General features: G+C 37.5%; 2 protein-coding genes across 4 annotated transcripts in view; both read left to right on the forward strand.

Annotated features, from left to right (window-relative positions):
* The window catches only part of LOC145467321 (rapamycin-insensitive companion of mTOR-like), a 45,206-nt gene that overhangs the window by 6,092 nt on the left and 18,903 nt on the right, over window positions 1-20,211 (forward strand). For 2 of the 3 annotated variants that reach the window (XM_081450870.1, XM_081450872.1), the window contains exons 6-20: window positions 284-347; window positions 1,063-1,189; window positions 1,766-1,839; window positions 2,498-2,593; window positions 3,592-3,659; window positions 4,825-4,892; window positions 5,296-5,378; window positions 6,065-6,152; window positions 8,884-8,974; window positions 15,790-15,856; window positions 16,332-16,412; window positions 16,904-17,004; window positions 17,671-17,770; window positions 18,748-18,819; window positions 19,081-19,122. In XM_081450870.1, coding sequence (XP_081306996.1) covers window positions 284-347; window positions 1,063-1,189; window positions 1,766-1,839; window positions 2,498-2,593; window positions 3,592-3,659; window positions 4,825-4,892; window positions 5,296-5,378; window positions 6,065-6,152; window positions 8,884-8,974; window positions 15,790-15,856; window positions 16,332-16,412; window positions 16,904-17,004; window positions 17,671-17,770; window positions 18,748-18,819; window positions 19,081-19,122 — 1,222 coding nt within the window. The remainder of the gene's footprint in view (window positions 1-283; window positions 348-1,062; window positions 1,190-1,765; window positions 1,840-2,497; window positions 2,594-3,591; window positions 3,660-4,824; window positions 4,893-5,295; window positions 5,379-6,064; window positions 6,153-8,883; window positions 8,975-15,789; window positions 15,857-16,331; window positions 16,413-16,903; window positions 17,005-17,670; window positions 17,771-18,747; window positions 18,820-19,080; window positions 19,123-20,211) is intronic. The other variant, XM_081450871.1, reaches the window with a different exon arrangement.
* Window positions 7,000-8,974, forward strand: LOC145467420 (uncharacterized). The gene is given in 1 exon segment (XM_081450976.1): window positions 7,000-8,974. A coding segment is annotated over 1 exon segment (870 nt). The 5' UTR covers window positions 7,000-7,378; the 3' UTR covers window positions 8,249-8,974.

A 20,211-nucleotide genomic window follows, 5' to 3' on the forward strand; every position in this document is an offset into this window, starting at 1 on the left:
CAAAGTCACATACTTGCTTTGCATGTCACATACTTTTGGCTTCTTTTAACAATGTTTCTGTTTCAGAAATTCGCAAATTGCCCAATGTCTTGTAGTTGCCTTTCACTCTCACACACTCATTTCTGCCCTCATTACATGTCATGCATACATGTAATCCCTTTTGACGCCCTCTGGGTAAGCCCCCGTTATTAGTTCCCTCCATGTTTCTGTTTATAATTTGATGAACTGAAAACAAACAAGCTCTACACAAGGAGTTTTCCACACAGTCATGTTTATATTACAGGTCCATGGATATGGTACATGCTTTTGAGGTGGAACGTGTGCAGGCATTAAGATTCATTCGCAAGGTGTGTTAGTAAAGCTGGTTTTCATCAAATGAATGTTGCAAAAATTGTTTACTTGGCTTGGATGAACTGCACTACAAACATAACAAGGTTGTTCAGTAGACACAATTCAGTATCATCAAGTTCATCCAAGGGTGAACATGTCATAAAAAAAAAACATATTGTGACTGGCTATCAAAGCATGGACAATATGTCGTCAGTCATTAGAGTTTTGCCACACTGTAATGCTAACTTTTGCACCCAAACTACAAGAGAGTGGGTATTGGTTGTTAAAATATAGTCTAATTTTAGGTAGTTCTTTAAACAAATGAATGGCTTGTTTGAAGATTTGTCTCTGTACTTATTTTTATTTATTAATAACAATGAAACAATACCTACCATACCTTCTGTGTTCTACTTTGGGTGTGAAAACTTGTGTCAAGGCCTATTAACTCTCCAGCCTATACTGTATAACCACAATATTCGTAAAATGCCAAATTGTATCACTCGCCTATGTACCACCAACTTGCATAGACTTGTGCTCTTGAATTGGATGGAATATAGCTGAGAAAATGGTTACATAGACTGGTACACGAGTTATGATGAATTTAGCATTTATATTACATCTTTAGAATTGTTTGTAATTGGACACAGTTTTTTATCCAGTTTCTGCAATCATTAGCAAACAAAGTAGATACAAGGAAGTCTTTATATCAGGATTGTGTGTTTTCCTTGTTAGGTGATTGCTGTTAGTCCTCAGTTGTGTCCAATGTCCATGGCAGCCACTCTTGTGTCAGTCGGTAATGATGAAGGTGATGATGCTGATAGGCTTCGAAATGCTTGTGTAGCCACCCTCTGTGAATTAGGTAATTTAGTCATTAATAAGTCTTTTTTTCCTGTGTTGTTACTAATTAGGTGAAAACAAAAGTTATATTTAGTAATTTTATCAATCCACTTGTAAATTGGAAGAAGTTTCAATGCAGCTGTAGCTTTTAAAATGCTAATTAGGCAGGTGATGACAGTTTCATCTTGATTAGAACTTTATCATTAAAATTGTTTCAGAAAAAGTACATTGTAGGTATTAATTTTAGACTGTTTAGCTCGAAGTGGATTGTGAATTTTGCTAGTTGTCAACCCATAAACCTCTGTCAATTGTCTTCAATTTCTTGTTTTTAAAGCTTTAAAAGTACCTTCTTTTTAGCGGTATGTGGTTGATAAGTCATGCACCTTTGGAAACATTTTTCTTATACTAGTTTGACTTACATTGTACAATGTTAATAGCAGTGCTCCAGTAATACTTGTAAAAGGTGGACAGTCAGTGCAGTCCTCAATTTTTTGCTTCTCAAATTGTCGTCCAAAATATTTTCATTGATTCCCAACCAGTAGATGTGCAAGTTGTAGTAGTGTTAACCATTACAAATCTCTTTGAATTGTTAATACAGCCATAAAGAACATCACAACTGCATCATACTGTGGTGGCATAAACACTATCATAAGAAATGTATTAGACTCTCAGGTATGTTGAACCTTGCAATACTCAGGGATGGGGCCATTTTTAAAGATACATTGACAAAGATTTCCAATCATGATTATCATATTATTTAGCTCATCAACAATTGGTTAAACTTGTAAGAGGATATGTTTCTTTTGGTTGAATCAGTCAGAGCTGTCAATAAGGGCCGTAACCCGTAGTATGTGCTATGGCTGGGTATGTTTGATGGGCCCTTGATGTTATGGGTGAACTTGCCTGTAGTTGAGACAAATCACTCAAAAGAGGACAAGTTTGTTAAGGGTGTGAAGATCAAGGCTACAGGTGACTTAATACTTAATGATAGCCGTGGAATGGTCAGAAAAGACATGTATGTACAGCCCAGTGGCAGGTCTAGGGGAGGGGCCTGGGGGGTCCAGCCCCCACTTATTTTGAGTAAAAAAAGAAGAAATCGCAGAAGGAAGAAAAGCCGGCAGGGCAAGCAAAACACCCCCCCCCCCCCCACCCTTAGCTCAAGGTCTATGCCACTGCAGCCCTGTTAACCCTAAAAGCCTGGTGGTTTCTAGAGGTCACCTTGCCATACATTGAAATAGTTGTAAATAACTATCATACTAGGGAAAAAGGCAAATAAACAGAATTTATTGAATTGATTGATTGATTAATCCAGGTGATCTCATCTCAACAGATGCAGAAGTTTAATGAATCTTTGATGGCCACATTACTGTATCTCTTGAGCAGCCCTGAAACAAGGCCTTATGTACGTGCTGATGTTGGATTAGAGGTATATTATATTGGATGGTTAAATTGAGCTGTTTAATTTATAATTTCATGACGTCATGTTACATAATAAAAATTTGAAGGTGATTTGATTGATAGTTTCATTACGTGTCCAACTTTTAAGTGTACAATTATTGGTTTTTAGCTTTGTTTTTAACTGTTTACTTGTGTAATTACACATACAAGTATACCTATCCAGTAGAAACACTGTACAAATCTTATATATTTCTGGGAGAACTTGACAATAGAGATATATGTTGTTTCTATTAATTATGTAGTAGGCTGACCCAGCAGCTGTCCATGAATTATTATTAGTCTTCAAAGTAGACCTTGCAGAATAGGACAGTGTATTAAGTCATTGCTAACTACTTCTGGCTCCTTGCCCTGGATGAAGAACAGTAGGATTAACGTAAGCTTGGATACAGCTTTGGAGACAGCATGGCTGTTGGATGTAGCGTAGCCAAGTGATTACGGTGCTGGACTTCAAATAAGGAGGTCATGAGTTTTAGTCCCACTCTCTCATATCTCCTTGGTCAGTTTTCAAATAACCAACTGGTCTGTCTCCCACTAGTTGGGATTTTTAAGCTTATTGTGTTTATTTGGAATATTTGTTCCTTTCAGTTTAAGTAACATGCCTGATAAGAAGCGCATTGACTACTATATACATCAAACATTTAAAGTTTAACATTTTTAAAGAAATGTTGGTGTTATTTCTTCCAAACCTAACTTTCTGAGGCTTATATGTACAGTACATCTAAATCTAAATCTAAATGTTATTACATTGGCAACATCCAGAGGACATCATGCCAACTCTGAAACATTAAAATGATAATAAAAACTAAAACTACAAAAAAAAAAAAAAAATAAATAAAAACTGCAATTAAAAATAACCTAGAGAGAGATTGACTGGTAACAGTTTCTTTTGGGAGTTTGCTCCATTCAGTGATTGTCCTTGGTCACATCTTTTATCTAATAGAAATTTGTTTGTTTTTTATTCTGTAGTCCATTTTAGCTCCGTTTACTGATCTTCACTACAGACACAATCCTGATACATCAGAAACACATTTAAGGTAACAATACGCAATGGTTAAGTAATTGATTTTCCATTTATGTGTGCTCAGATTATTTGTTTGCATATTAGGCTGACAGTTGCAGTACATGTAAGTGGCTTTGTTGCAGTTCAGTTGTACCCTGGCTTCAATATAAATGGAGTCTTTTTCTTTGTTCAACTGGTGTATGGTACTAATGAAGGAAAATAACAGGTTGTACTGAGGGTATGAACCACAACTTTCAGCACTTTTTAAGACTTCAGTGCAATCTTGAACGTGTTATCAGTTAAAGCAGTAAACAGCGTGCACCATTGGTGGATGTCTGGGTTGTCAAGTGACCTATGATGTAATGCTTAGTACACTTGTCTTGTGGTTAGAGTGACACAGGCCATGGCTGGCATCATTTAGTGTGCGAAGAAAGTCAGGATGTCCAATAGTGGATTTTCCTGTTGAGCTAATGGTTCTGTCCGTCACTCTCCTGAGTTGCGAATGAAGTTTCTTGGGAGAATGTTTTTGAGGAAATTCTAGTTAGAGTTTGCCCAAAGGGTAAGCAGGAAAATTTTGCTACTCTTCTCCCACAATGTTTCTCTTTGCCCATGAGTATAAATGGGTACTAGTGAGCTGCTAGGGTCATGTGAAGGAATGCTGAGGTTTAGCCTTCCATGGACTGGCATCCCATTCAGAGGCAGGGACAGTAATACTCTTGACTATAGTTAATCACTGCATGCTTTGAAAACTAGAATGAGCTCTGGCATTGTAGGCCAGTTGGCCTAAGTGTATTTTCATGTAGGAAGCTAAAGGCAATCTGGGCTAATTTAACAAGCAACATTCTTTGAGGAAATTAGTATTTAAGTATTCCAATGTGCTGAAATTTTAGCTGAAAAAACCGCTGTGACTTGTACTGGAAATAATGAAAAATATAAAATATGGTCAAGCATCTGCTAGAATGTGTTGAAAATCTCCTGTAATTGTTAAGCATCTGCTTACCTCCTATTCACACTTAAGTGGACAGTTTTTAGGTCCTGAGGGTATCCAATTGCAGGAGGTTTAACTTTAAATTAAAAATGTACAACAGATTACCAAATTAATCATTGAGCATTGAATTATTTTGCCCTACTTACTGATTGACAAAATGTCTTTGAGTTTCTTCTGTTGATAATTGCAGTTTCTTTCTCTTTGTTTTAAGGGAAGACAGAGCTGGTCGGTTACAAGCTAGTAAAATGGCCATTGTGACAATTTTTAGATCTTGGTCAGGTAAAATAAATGACTTTTAGGTATCAGTAGATTTGGCACTGTTGTGCTAACTGAGGGTACTGTTAAAATTTGGAATTTTGTTTCTTTTGTGATGTACATTTTGAAGAACACCGCTCTAATATTTCCAGAGACATTCTTTATTCATTGTTTCACTGTTTTACTTGCACTACTTATGATATCACTTTCCTAATTTGCATAAAACAAAAACGCCGATATCTTTAAAATGAAAAAAGATATCCCAAAAAGGAAAACGTCATTCTTCCTTATTTTGAAAACCTTTCAAATAAGCAGCTGCCCACCACATATTTTTCAATTTCATAGGCACTTTAATTAGCCTGTTCATGTTCAGCAAGTTTGAATTCTGATGCTGACCTTTGTATTTGTAACTTTGTTCTTATTCTAGGTATTATCAGCCTGTGCCGTCCTGATGGTAAAGGAGTTCAGTCACTGCTGGGAGTTTTTTGTTTGCCAAACTCAGATGTTAGGGTAACAACTTAATATTTATATGAACACCATCATAGCAAGGGTATACAGTTGTACATAATATATGTATCCTGACTGCTTTTAAAATAGAAACACACCAAAAGCAAACACCCCAAACTCTTGCTTGATTTTCCTTTGGAATATAATATTGGGCAGAATTGAAACTCATCACATCTACTGTATGGGCATTTTTTGGGACACCTTTTGTAGCTTTGTTTAGAATAGTGAAGGGGGGATGGGGGGACAGTCTGTTTGTGGAAAGGGTCACTTTGAATTAAACGAAATCCAAGCTTACATGTTGCACAATTGGACTTTGTTGTATGTAGCATATCATTGTCCTTGATTTTGGTCCAGCTAGGTGACATAGCTTTTTCACCTGTTGCTCATACACCTGTTACACCATTGAACCACTCTAAAACAGCAGTTCTTGTCCTCTGTTTAAAACCTTATTGAAACCCTTGTATGACCTTTTGGTAGGCCTTTAATTAAACATGATGTGCTCTAGTGTAACCAAGCACCTTTAAATTGGACAGGCTCCTTTAACTTTGTAGCAGACTTAAGCTATTGGTATGTCTTTTAACATGGCGTGATTCTAGAGTGACCAAGGCCCTATAAAATGTACAGGCTCTTTTAGCTTTGTAACACACTTTACCTGTGGATCTAATAACCCTGTGTTCTTCTGCTCGTAGAAAGGAATCATGGATATCTTGTTTGAGATCTTTCAGCTGAAGGAGCCTGATTGGACAGATGACTTTCATATTGCTCTTCTTAGTGTTGGTAAGATTAAACAATTAAAATAATGCACTTTTAATTATTATATCTCTCAGTTACTATGTGCACTGTGATTGGTCAATTGAGCAGACCATATTCTGCTGTACGGCCTGCTAAAATGTAAAGCTTTTTTTGTGATTTATGGCCAAGAGTTTGTAACTTTTATAGGAAGTAAAAGTTTAAACCTCTCTTTTGCTTTAAATTGTGTATTAAAACATGCTAACAACCTCACAATGATTTCAAATCAACTTGTTTTGTTTTTGATGTGCGTCAGAAATTTGAAGCCATTCTGCAGAATTAGAAATTGTTCCCGAACCCGTCAGACACACAGTCTGCATGCGAGTCAAGTGGCCCATCAGGTCGGCACTTACAGTATAAGCAATTTCACTAGCATGAAATGACCAGTGTGGGAGTATTAATTTTCCAATCTCCCCTGGATGGGATGCTAGTCCATCGCAGGGTTATCCCCAGCATTTGATATGCTGGTACCCATTTATATACCTGGATGAAGAGAGGCACTGTGAGAGTAGTGTCTTGCCCAAGAATGCAACACAATGTCCCTGGCTAGGGCTCAAACCCAGGCCACTCAATCTGGAGGTGAGCAAGCTAACCATGAGACCACCATGCCTCCACAAGAAACACAGTAGAGCTATAATAAATATCTTACTAAACTCATCTTCTTGGTGCGTACTGTAAGTTGTGGAATGATACTCATTTTTCCCCCTTCAATTTATGGCCCGCACGCTTCACGCTAGGGCCATAAATCGCAGGGGGAAAAAACTGAGTCTGTAACTTGCAGTATGGACCTTAAACTCAGTTGGTACAGTGTAAGAGGTATAAGATACTTGGTGGGGGGGGGGGGGTACTACCAGAAAAGTTGGCTGGGGGTGTGCAGTCCGCTTCCCAAGACTCTTACCCTACTTATGACTAGAAGCTGCAATATTCCCTACCCTATTTATTATCTGATACCCTTTTTTATGACCTGACCATTAAATCAAAACCTGTTTTAGACCTGTGTTATAATAAGTTCCCTAGTTCAGACCAATGTTAAATTACCGTAAACATAATATGTGAAGGGCTTTTGTTAATTTTCTTTTTGATAATGATGAAAAAGTGGCTTCCTCTTAAAAACATACCCATATCCATGTGGAGTCCCCCAAGGTTCAGTCCTAGGGCCTATCCTGTACTTACTTTATACTGCACCACTGGCTGACATTCTACGGTACCACGAAATGCAATTTCACTTCTACGCTGACAATACTCAGTTATATATCTCTTTTTCAACAAACAACAACGTCGAATTAACTAATGCAGTTGGAAAAATTGAGGAATGTTTGTCTGATCTTGACAAGTGGATGTCTCTTAACAAGCTAAAACTGAATAAGGACAAGACGGAACTTCTTTATCTATACTCGAAACACAACCCGCAGCAGTCTCTACCACCAATCCGTTTTGGTCAAGACATAATTCAGCCATCTCAATTTGCTAGAAACATCGGTGTGATATTTGACAGTACCATGACTATGCTTCCGCATATCAGTTCTATTTGTAAATCAGCCTCTTATCATCTGCACAACATCTCCCGGATAAGGAAATTCTTATCTACGAAAACCACCGAGATCCTGGTCCATGCTTTTGTGTCTTCCAAACTCGACCACTGCAACTCTCTTTTGTACAATGTACCGAAGTGTGCTTTAAAAAAGCTCTAGTCTGTTCAGAACGCTGCTGCCTGACTTATCACCTGTTCCCGAAAGTACGACCACATCACTCCAATACTGAAAGAATTACACTGGCTTCCTATTTCTGAACGCATTAAATTCAAGATTATGTTACTTACCTTTAAGGCTCTTCATCAACAATCTCCTGTCTACATTCAAGATCTAGTAGCGTACTACCAACCTTCCAGAATCCTCCGATCATCACACTTATTACTTCTTAACCCCACAAATTTTCACCTGAAGACATATGGTTCTCGAGCTTTTGCTGTTTCCGCTCCTGAACTCTGGAACAGTCTACCTGCTTCTATCCGCTCATGTGACAATCTAAGTTCTTTTAAATCTAAACTCAAAACTCATCTTTTTAAGAAAACTTATTATTCTTAGCGATTTTTACTTTCTATTACTTTCTTAAATGCACATTTTTAATTATTAAGATTAGTACAGATCATTTTGGCAAATTGTACAGCGCCTAGAGCAGGCATGGATAGGCGCTATATAAATATTTATTTATTATTATTTATTATATCAAGGCTGGAGTGCAAAAGCCATGCCCTACAGAGTGTATTTATGACCAAAATGGCCAAAATAGGCTAAAATCAATACTAACCCTATTTATGACCAAAATGGCTGAAAATCCATACCCTTTGGGGCCACACATACCTATATAGCTCATACAAGGGAATACCCTCTGCCCTCCCCCGGTAAGGATACTACCCCAAAAGAAAGAGAAAAGAAAATCAGTTTTCCTGCTTATCACAAGCATGTGTTGGTCTAAATTTGAAAAGCAAGTTATCCTCATGTAATGATTATTGTCAAGTGCATTTGAACTGTTACAAAGAGGTGTTACATGTAATCAATATTCTAATGAGAAATGGTACTTGAATGTTATGTTTTTGAAAAGGTTAAAAGATGAGCAGAACATTTCAGTAAAAATAATAAATATTAAAAATGCCTGCATCAGCAGTATAAGATGTGTGATGGAAATTCCTAAATAAGTTCGTCATATTTACACCTTTCAGATCCTTGTCAAATGCAAGATAACTGGAAATTATCTGAGGGGTTTGTTGCAGAAGAAGCCAAAGCACTTTTGCCACACAGGGCTACAGGAAGGTACATTTATCTCTCTCAGAGTGCTTCTCTAAGTCATCTGTAAGTCAATTGTGGAATCCAAAGATGATCAGGATCTTGTTTCTCCTCACTGTAAAGCTAACAGATAATTTGCTCTCAACTGGAAAATGTGTATTTCCCTTGCATTCAATTTAAAATGGTCTGAGATTTTATTCCCACAAAGTCTTTATTGATTATGGGAATGGAAACTGGGGGAGGTTTGAAAAATTAAGGACCAAATTTACCTAGCATTTTGCAAGTGATTGTTTCAAATAATCAGGCGATTCTACTCTAATAGTGGATTAACTGAATTTTTTGTGGGGTCGAGCCACACATGAAATGGGTGAGAAGAGAGGCATACATATATGTATGCATGGGATGACAGGTGACATGATGCTGACAACGATTGCCTAGGAAATACTTTCTTAAGGTTACTCCAAACCTTCGTGGGGCTACTTTTTCTAAATTTTCTTTTTTCCAACCAAATTAAAGTTCATTATTCAAGGCAACATTTCCAAAAAATGAAAATAAAACATTAAAAACGTGCACGAGTTATTGGGAAAAAGAGGTTTTTTTTAGTAAAAGTTAATAAACCTTCAAGGTGTCATAATCCCCAAAAAGCATGGACTCTTCAGCGACCTTTTTGTAGAAAACAGCTTAATCCAGAGATCATATATCAAATACTGTCAATTTGAGGTTTCATGTCTGTCAAGAGTGCCTTTTTGTAATCATGCTTTGGCAATTGCCCCTCAGTTTCTTTTTGTCTTGTTGCACATCGCTTTTCTCCATTTTGCCCTTTATTGTTGACCACTGGCCTAACACGTATGCGCCTAAAACGTGTCTGTAACACTATCGCTTTACCGCGAAGCTCAACTTTCCTCACTGTGAACGCTAGGGGTTCTGTTATTTCATTGGCTGGCGGCATTTTGAGTTGACATATCCCTCTGAGAAGGCGAGACATGTTTATAAATCTTTAAAAGGCGAAAACCTGCACTCGTTTTTCAAGAGAATCCCTCCTCTTTAAATGAATTAATAGGGTATGTAGAATCGACAGTTTTCCTTGAAATTTGGCCAGAACATTCACTGATAGATACGAAACAAAGACATGTCGGCGAATTCTGTTATTGTAAATACTTTTGTCGTGGTGGTCTCTAATGCAACACGTTATGTGAATTTTTCGATAGTGGAACTTGACAGATCTATAAAAAGATAACCAATAGAAATGAAAGAAAATGCTGACACGTGTTGAGAGATTGATGCTTTGTGATTACCACTGCACAGTTATTTTACATCAACGATCGTATTTGATACCAAATTAATTCGCTGGAATTTCAGTCGGCTGTTTTTGCGTTAACGGCTTCTGCCGCCTTAGGGAAGTAGTCGGCAAAAAAGAATATATGAAGAAGCTAGTCATAAAAGGGGATAAGTGACGATTTTGGTTGCTTTTCTTTTTTCTTGCTCCAAATTAGCTGAAGTTTTGCATGTGGTCTTCAATGTAATAAAAAAATGTGGTTCTGTATTTTTGTCGCTGGTTTTTGCTTTGTTTTCAAGTTAAAACGTAGGCAAAAAACTTGGCTTTTCCTAGCCATGTCTTTAGGAGTTTATTTGTTGAACAGCAAACAGGCAGACTGTTTATAGTGTATGAAGTCAAAACCAAATCCCACAGCATATAGAGCGGAAATCTGGGAACGGATTGTTTACACCGGTTATTGTGACGTGAACACAACACGTGAATCGATCGAGCGTCAAACGAAATGCCATCAAACAAAAAAGAGATGTGCCGCATTAGAGCTCTGTCAACCAATATCTTAAGCATTGTTTTAAAGTACCTTGTGTGCCTACCTGGTGGTTGAGAGGCATCATAAAGCCTCGATAAACCCGTAAGTCATCAGCACATTTTAAAGAATCAAAATGTGTTCTGAAACTTCGAAGGCAGCTGATATACCGTAATCGTGTTATCGGCGTTCGAAGTCAGATCGAGCCAGGTAGCAAAGTCCAAGAGCAGTTCTTGCCCAAGAAAAATACCCTCTGGTGAGTTGTGGCCCATTTGCCAAGCGTTGCTAGCGTCAAAGTTTGGAAAGCGAGAACTGGTTTTAGACTTATAAAATTTGTCTTGTATCGACCGCCATGTCTTCCCGCGCACGAGGTGTAAAGACCCTTCCCGGCATGCATTGCGATTACGTTCTGTGGACGTTTCTCGAACTGGTAACTAGATTTAAACATAATAATGGCCAGCAAGTGGCGATCGATTGTAACAGATCTGTGATCCAGTTTGCGTTGATTTTATTTCAAATCGGCATGATTTGTAGTGTTTTGAGCTTCTGGGATCAGGGGACATGCAGATGTATGGAGACCCGTACGTTGCGCAGAAGGGTTAATCTGTTAATCTGTCAGCCCTATTTATAGAGCGTTTTCACGTGGAGTCATCAAATTCTTAAATCCAAAACTAAACAGCCGCCAAAGTTGTTATCCTCATCAGGCATAAGAGGTACCAGCGCATTTTGAATTCGGAAGTTATGGCGGTGCGTGACATCAAGCTACGATCGCGTTTGTCGAAAACTATGTTTTATCTCGTGATTTTTTAGCCATTGAAGACGTTGCCGTATTTGAAAAAGTGTTTATTGAAATGTTTATTTGTTTCATTTTATTTTTATTTACACCTTTTTTTGACCTGAAATCAGCATTTTTGAGCTTATACGTTGCGTGAAATTACCATTTTCAGGAGCCCATCATGGGCTCCTACCATTTTGCTGTTTTCTAAGTGAAACCAACATCCTTGCCGTGACGCGTTAACGTCAAATTAACATTTTAACCTATTTAGACCTGAAATCAACATCATCGAGCTTATGCGTTGCATAAAATTGACATTTTGCTGGTTTCTAAGTGAAACCAACATCCTTGCCGTCACGCATCAACGTGAAATCAACATTTAAACCTTTTTTGACCTAAAAGCAACATTTTTGAGCTTATACGTTGCGTGGAATTGACATTTTGCTGGTTTCTAAGAGAAATCAACCTCCTTGCCGTCACGCGTTAACGCGAAATCAACATTTTAACCTATTTAGACCTGAAATCAACATCACTGAGCTTATGCGCTGCGTGAAATTGACATTTTGCTGGTTTCTAAGTGAAACCAACATCCTTGCCGTCACGTGTTAACGCGAAATCAACATTTTAACCTATTTAGACCTGAAATCAACATCATTGAGCTTATGCGCTGCGTGAAATTGACATTTTGCTGGTCTCTAAGTGAAACCAACATCCTTGCCGACACGCGTTAACGTGAAATCAACATTTTAACCTATTTAGACCTGAAATCAACATCATTGAGCTTATGCGCTGCGTGAAATTGACATTTTGCTGGTCTCTAAGTGAAACCAACATCCTTGCCGACACGCGTTAACGTGAAATCAACATTTTAACCTATTTAGACCTGAAATCAACATCATTGAGCTTATGCGCTGCGTAAAATTGACATTTTGCTGGTTTCTAAGTGAAACCAACATCCTTGCCGTCACGCGTTAACGTGAAATCAACATTTAACCTTTTTAGTGCAGAGTGCACTATTGGGATGGTTATGGGGGTTGCCTGCCGCTAAGGAACTAAGGCGCTATGGCGCTATGGCGCTAAGGTGTAAACTTTAATGTTTGTTTAATTAATTAATTTCAATTAATTAATTAGTCTAGAGGCAAGGAAGTAATGGGAGTAGGGTGGGAAAGGTACATGTGTACTCTTCGTAAAACACATTCCATCGCCGTCGCTTAACTTTGAACATCGCAAAGCTATATATTTGTTTCAGGTAACCCCTTGCTCTCCCTGTGGTACCATTCTCCTTAGAACAAAACTAATTTGCCCTAAACGCATGCGTAGATTAGTTTGGGTTCGTGGCTTCTATATTAGGTGAAGGATACATTGCATACGGAATCACGCACAAATGTTGAGTGGTTTTCCTTATGGTAGAGCTCAACATGTAAGACGCATGCGTTCTAGCATTGTTAGTGTTATACACTATCTTTACACGCAGTATTTTATATATCATGTCATGTGACCAAGGACGGCAGTTATTTTTCAGGTAGCGCCAGTTGTCCCTTTTTATTGCAAAAGTGAAACGTTACTGTGGCTGCGTAGCTTTTAGAATTACAAACAGGTCGGTTCAACAAATATCATCTGCTGTTTTCAATCTACAATAGTGTGCTTGTCAGAGTTCAAATATATTGCTTCTCCTTAGCGACTTGTTTATTTCTTGCCTTAATTGTGTCTGTAAGAGAGACCAAAAAGTTCTCAAGTTAGTGGCGTTAATACTCCGCAAATTGTGAATTTGTAACAAAAGAAACCAGGAAAATGCTCAAATATTGCTGCAGACGCCGTGGCACCTAATGAAAGCGCAAATTAATTTAATCAGTCTTTGAGGAGACTCATTCATATCGGCCAAGTAGCGCTGTTTATCTTCAATACTTTTCGTTGAAAAGCTTCTCAGCCATCAATATCGTTGTGTGTTAATTTTGAATTGTTTTATTGTTAACAACAAAGGTGGCAACAGAAAAAGAAAGTGGTATTTCGTGACTATCTGATAATTAAATTAGTTCTTGTTCATCGGTAAAAATTTGCATTTTTAGTAAAACATCGTCTCTGTTCCGTTTCTTCATCACTACATCAGATATTTAACTTTCTTTCATTTATCTCCAAAAAACAAGGACATCTTCCGTATGTTTTGGAGAAAACAGGGGTTTCATATTACATGGCTTTGCGAGGAAAACAAAAGTATCATGTTACAAAGTTGGCGTGAAGAGCTAAATTGTCACGTTTGCTGCTTCAGCGTATTGTTGAATTTAAAATGAACGAAAATCAACTTAAAGCACCAGTAGTAATTAATTTGTGCGTAATGTTTGGACCTTGAATGAAAATACAACCTTGAAACATACACACTGCAAAGGGGAAAAGCCGTAGCAGACTACCAAGGTAGACACAAACCGGAAGTGAACCGAGTAGGGGTGAGTACTTATGGGACTACTGTACCAGAGCTATCAATTGCGCTCTGCACTATCTGAGATTGTCTCACTAGTTTGACCTAAAATCAACATTTTTGAGCTTATACGTTGCGTGGAATTGACATTTTGCTGGTTTCTAAGAGAAATCAACTTCCTTGCCGTCACGCGTTAACGCGAAATCAACATTTTAACCTATTTAGACCTGAAATCAACATCACTGAGCTTATGCGCTGCGTGAAATTGACATTTTGCTGGTTTCTAAGTGAAACCAACATCCTTGCCGTCACGTGTTAACGCGAAATCAACATTTTAACCTATTTAGACCTGAAATCAACATCATTGAGCTTATGCGCTGCGTGAAATTGACATTTTGCTGGTCTCTAAGTGAAACCAACATCCTTGCCGACACGCGTTAACGTGAAATCAACATTTTAACCTATTTAGACCTGAAATCAACATCATTGAGCTTATGCGCTGCGTAAAATTGACATTTTGCTGGTTTCTAAGTGAAACCAACATCCTTGCCGTCACGCGTTAACGTGAAATCAACATTTAACCTTTTTTGACCTAAAATCAACATTTTTGAGCTTATACGTTGCGTGGAATTGACATTTTGCTGGTTTCTAAGAGAAATCAACCTCCTTGCCGTCACCCGTTAACGTGAAATCAACATTTTAACCTACTTAGACCTGAAATCAACATCATTGAGCTTATGCGCTGCGTAAAATTGACATTTTGCTGGTTTCTAAGAGAAATCAACCTCCTTGCCGTCACGTGTTAACGTGAAATCAACATTTTAACCTATTTAGACCTGAAATCAACATTTTTGAGCTTATACGTTGCGTGAAATTGGCATTTTGCTGCTTTCTAAGTGAGATGAAAGTCCCTGCGGTCGCGGCGGGCCGATCCTTTGTTATGATAAACCGAGGCGAGACTTCGACTTATAACAAAGGCTTGGCTTGGTTATTATAACAAAGGATCGGCTCTGTTTATCATAACAAAGGCCCGGCTTCGTTTATTTGCAGCCTCGGCGGGAAAAGGGCGTTAGGTATTTTAATCAAAAGTGAACTTTGTCGAAAACGCTCCAAATTTCGCATAGAGTTTTGTTTAGGTATGTTTAGCAATGTCCTGTAGTTTTTGCGCTAAATCTTGCTTTGTTTTCAGGATATTGCGTATGCAAAAAACCACTTGGTTTTCCTAGCGGCGTCTTTATAAAGCGAAGCAAAAACCAGCGGCAAAAATACAGGAACACGTTTTTCTATTACATTGAAGACCACATGCAAAAATTCAGCTAATTTGGAGCAAGAAAAAAGAAAAGCAACCAAAATTGTCACTTCTCCCCTTTCATGACTAGCTTCTTCATATTGTTATCGAATTCTACATTTTATAAGCTTTCTATTGATATACATGTATAGTTTGTGGGGGTTTCCTTGAAAACAGCACGTGCACGAATTTTTTTCTGGAGGACACCTGCGAAGGTTTGAAGTAACCTCAATGTTTCATAAAATTATCATGGGTGTATATGCCAACTAATTAAAAACTTTGGAAATTTCAGTTGGAAAGCAAACACATTTTTTCAGGACGTTTTAGTTGACACTTCATTGTAGGCTACAATTTTTCATAGTCCTTATGTTCCAGTTGGTTCTGACTATCAGACAATTCTGTAGCATTTGTTCATCCTCATCTCCAATAAAGGGGAAACAATAGCACCATCACAGTTAAGTCTGATTTGCTGATATTTGGAAAATACGGTACTTACCACTATTCACAAAATCATCCAATTATTATGTATTTTACATTGCAAGCTTTTTTTGTTCTTTTTGTTTCTAGAACAAACCTTGTGAAGAACTACATAGCTCTGGTCTTAGCTGCATTTATGAATGCAGGACTGTTTGAGGTAAATATTTTGTTATTCAATATTCAGAGGTGATCAACATCTAATTTGACCCAAAGGAAAATAAAAAAATACCAATTAAGTAATTAATATAAGAGGATATTGTCTTGCTGTACTACTGAATTCTCAGAAGTAATATTTAAAGAAATTACCAGATGATTTCAGAAAGTAAAAGTAATATCTCCACTTAAGCTAATTAAAGAAAGGTAATTTCTTAAGGAAAGGTCATGCAGACCTCTATGCAATTTTACCTCCTCCTTTCATGTGAATAGAAATTCAATTCAATTCAATTATGACCAAGGAGAACTTGAACATAAAAACAAAATTGTGATGCAAGCCCAACAAAAAAAGTACTCTGAATTTATTTTTTTCATTTTGTTCCAGACCTGCTTTGTTTTGGAAGTATTTTTTTTAACCAATCATTTACTAATTACATATAACATTACTGACAGCATTTTGTATTGTGCTTTTGTTACAGAGCCTTGTAGAAGTCATAACATCTTCAGATCCTTTCATTTCTATCAGAGCTACTATTCTTCTTGGAGAGCTGCTACATCTGGTTAGTTCGTGCACTTTAATTGAAAACAGTTCAACTCTAGAAGCAAATTGCATGTGAAAGTTTTCTTGCATGGAACAGCAGTCCTTATGAGGAAGGAGTGGCTGAAAATGGCCTAGCTAATTGAGATTTTTAATTAATTCATCTCAGCCTTTAGTGCTAGATTTAAGAGTTACTTTTGATCAGTGCTTAATAATAAGCAACAAATTTCAGTCAGGTTATGCATAATTTAACATCTAATTCTTTTCCAGGACTAGTGAATTATACATGTGTAGATATACAATCATGTAATGCTGAATTTACTGGCCAATGTCATTTTCCATAAAATTATCAAAAATTATTAAAACATTTTCCTGTCTACTTAAGCATATATGAATGATGTAGAATTTTGTAGAATATGCAGTACAAATATTGTGACAGCAAGTTTCACTTCCTAGCTATACAGAAAAAAGGATTCTCTGGTCTAGAAATCTTTGTTGTTTGTTCCTTGGCAGGCCAACACTCTTCTTCCTCCAGAGTGCAGCAGCCACACTCATTGTATTCCCATGTTGGTCAATACAGCTTCTTTATTTGAAGTTACCAGTGAAGAGAGAAGGTGATAATGGAATTGTTAACTTGATCATTTGACACTTTAGAAATGAGAAGAAACCTGGGACGAGTCTCATTTCGCAGTTGCTTATGAGATTGGTGACAAAGCAAAAGATGAGAAGTAGAACTCGGTCCCCAAGAATTGTCTCACACTCCAGATCTCTTCTTGTTTCTAAATTAGCTAAGTGCAAACCCAATTATATTTATTTATACTTAATTTGCCAAAAAAAAAACCTTACTACATGTAGGTGCAGTTGCCAGTGATAACTGTGAATCAAATGCAATTTACTTCCTTGTTCAAACCTGAAGTTCTCCTTGTTTATTGATCTTGAGAAAGACACCTTGAACATGTACTGATTTACATAGTGTATTTTGCTGTTCAGTAAAAAATTAGTACACTGTTGATACCAGCCTTTGAGCGATACTCCTCATAGATACCATAATTATACATTGGCTTCTTGTTCTAATTTGTATTATCTGCTTCTGTTCTGTCAGTACAAAAAATATGCTTGTTTATAATGTGACTATTCAAGGTCACTGTAGGGGCCAAATTGGTGTAGGAAACTACTAGTTTCTAATCAATGACAACCCCAGCCTTTACTATAGCCACCTTCATAGTTGTTTTCCTTGTTGATGAAGTGACATATATTTGAAGCTGTTCATTTTGTTTCAGTCGTGCTAGTGTAGCTGTGAATTGCTTGGATCGACTTCACCAGACTAAGAAAAGAGGCCTTGTTCCCTGCAGTCTTTACCTTTATCGAATCGTCTCAAAGGTGTCCCTAAGTTGTAATGTTGTACCTACATTCTGGTAATTGTTTTGAGAAAACTTCATCAGCACATGGTACCACATAAGTAGCTTGTGTTAGAGTTTTCACTCTGTATTTAAGTGGAAGAGTTGTATCTGATAACAGACAAAAACACCTTTTGCTTCTTACCTATCTGGTTAAAGTAATTAAAGTATTTTTGCAAGTTTACACTAACATTAGTTTGAACTTCGATTTATGACTACAAAATGCTACAGGGTAATTCTTGGTTTTGTTTCAAGTAATTGTCAATTAGTTTCTGTCAGTATTATTTTTTATTGCAAAACAGCTTGACATTTGATTTCTAAGCTATCTTGTTTTCATTAAGTCATTTTTGATCAAATATCGTGTAAATTGAGTGATATGCCTGCATATGTGTGAAGAATATGAAATCCAAGATCTACATATTTGTGGCATTTCACATTTTGATGTCAGGATTGCTTTTCATTGCTTCAGAGGTAATACTTTTTGGAAATCTGACTCTACAAGAATATGAAATGCACTGACTAAATCAATCACTTGGAAAATTGGAATATAATTTATTGTGTGGTTTCTCTGTAGATACTCTTTTATCAGGGGTGTAGCCAGGATCTTTCAAAGGGGACTGGGGGGGGAGGGGGGGTCACACTGTGTCAAAGTGAGGTGGCCAAGATATCGTCGTAACGTTTTCACCACCTGTTGTAGGTTGTTTGCTTAAAAAAGGCATACAAAAAGGGGGGGGGGTCACGGGCACCAGGACCCCCTGGCTACGCCCTTGTTTATTATATAAAAACCAGTAAAATACCAGGTGACCTTTCACAAAAAAATGAGATTTCTTCGCACATGAAAATAACATGTTTTATTCAATATACAGCCAATGATATTTCAGAGTGTAGATGTACAGCTGATTATGTACATATTTAATCTTTTCTTTCTCTTTTTTTATGAGATTGTATCTTTGTTTCCAGGCACACACTCTGGAACCCAAAGTTAAACCAGACAAACTTCACAGAGATCGACTGAAAGCCTGTTTAAACAAAGTAAGTCATTTTCAGCTTCTTAAGTTTTGGTTTTTGTCTTTGTGCCAGGTGTGTGTGAGTTATTAAAGAGTTGCCAGATTCATTATACCTTTAAGCCTGGTTTTCACTATGTCACAAACATAAGAATAACGGAAGTGAGGATGTCTACAACACCAGCATAAGCACAAACACAAGCAGAGCAAAAAGTTTTGTTTGTCTTGTGCTTGTGCTTATCCTCTAACGACAATATGTTGTAAAATTCATTGTTTTTTTGTTTTTCAGGATATTGATGATCCTCTTTTTGGTGCTCTGCGAGACACACAGGTGACCTGATTAATAGTTTAACAAATGTATTTTTATTTCATCCACTTTGGCTGTTGTTAGATCTTAAATCTCATTCACCTTGAAGTCCCTTTCTTTTGGTTCACTTTAACCTGACTGGAGGATAGTAGCCATTGTTATACCTCCCAACTCAAATATGTTTTCCGATTGGAGGAGAGCGAGTCATGTGTCATGGGTCAAAACTCACTAACTCCCTAGGGCGAACAAAAATCAATAACTCCCTAGGGAAACAACAACTTGAACTTTCAACTCGCACGTGATCAGGTTGTGCACCCTGAAACAGTTGCAGTGCCAGTTGGCCTGATGTCAAAAAGCCATTGAGGTGGAGCAACGTTTCTCACTAGAGAAGGCATTCATTATTCAAGAAAAAGGATTATTTTATAATTTGCACAAACATATCAGATTAACAAAGGGGAAAATTTGAACATTTTGTGTCTTCAACCTTTTGATTTGACCCTAAAAATGAGTCACTGGCGTTTGGGAACTCGCTCTTTGATTGCAGTTGCCCGGTAGGAAAATAGTTGTGTCATGTACAACGAAATATGCTGTTCCTCATCAAATCAAACTCAGGATTCTTGAGTTAAGCATTGGAAGAAGGCAAAGCAACTTAAGTATTAGACTGTTATTGTGTCGTTTCAGGAGGACTGCTCGGTTTGACTGCCGCTCATACTGCAGACACAGCCACTGTAGGCATCAAGTAAATCATTTTTTCGCAGTTTTTTTCTACTTTTGAGTTGAGAGGTATAACAAAACACTTAGTGACTAGCCCCTCGGGAAACAATGAGTTTTGTGTCCCCCCAAGGTGAAACCAAGGGTAACATTGAGGGTCTCAGGGAAACAAAACTCAATGTTTCCCTTGGGGCTAGTCATTATGTGCTTATTGTTATACAAGGATATTCTTATCTACAGTGTACCATGCAAAACTGAGTAAGTTTCAGACCCAGCTAATTTTACATGGTTGGCTGATTGAGAGCAATTAAAAATATCCTGCTATACCCTTTGTATATTATAGAGCATTCAGTTCTCCAGGTACAGCTCAGTGCTAATAAGAAGGGACATTTTAAACAGGCA

The sequence above is a fragment of the Orbicella franksi genome, chromosome 14 (genome assembly GCF_964199315.1).
Source record: "Orbicella franksi chromosome 14, jaOrbFran1.1, whole genome shotgun sequence".
NCBI classification, from domain to species: domain Eukaryota; kingdom Metazoa; phylum Cnidaria; class Anthozoa; order Scleractinia; family Merulinidae; genus Orbicella; species Orbicella franksi.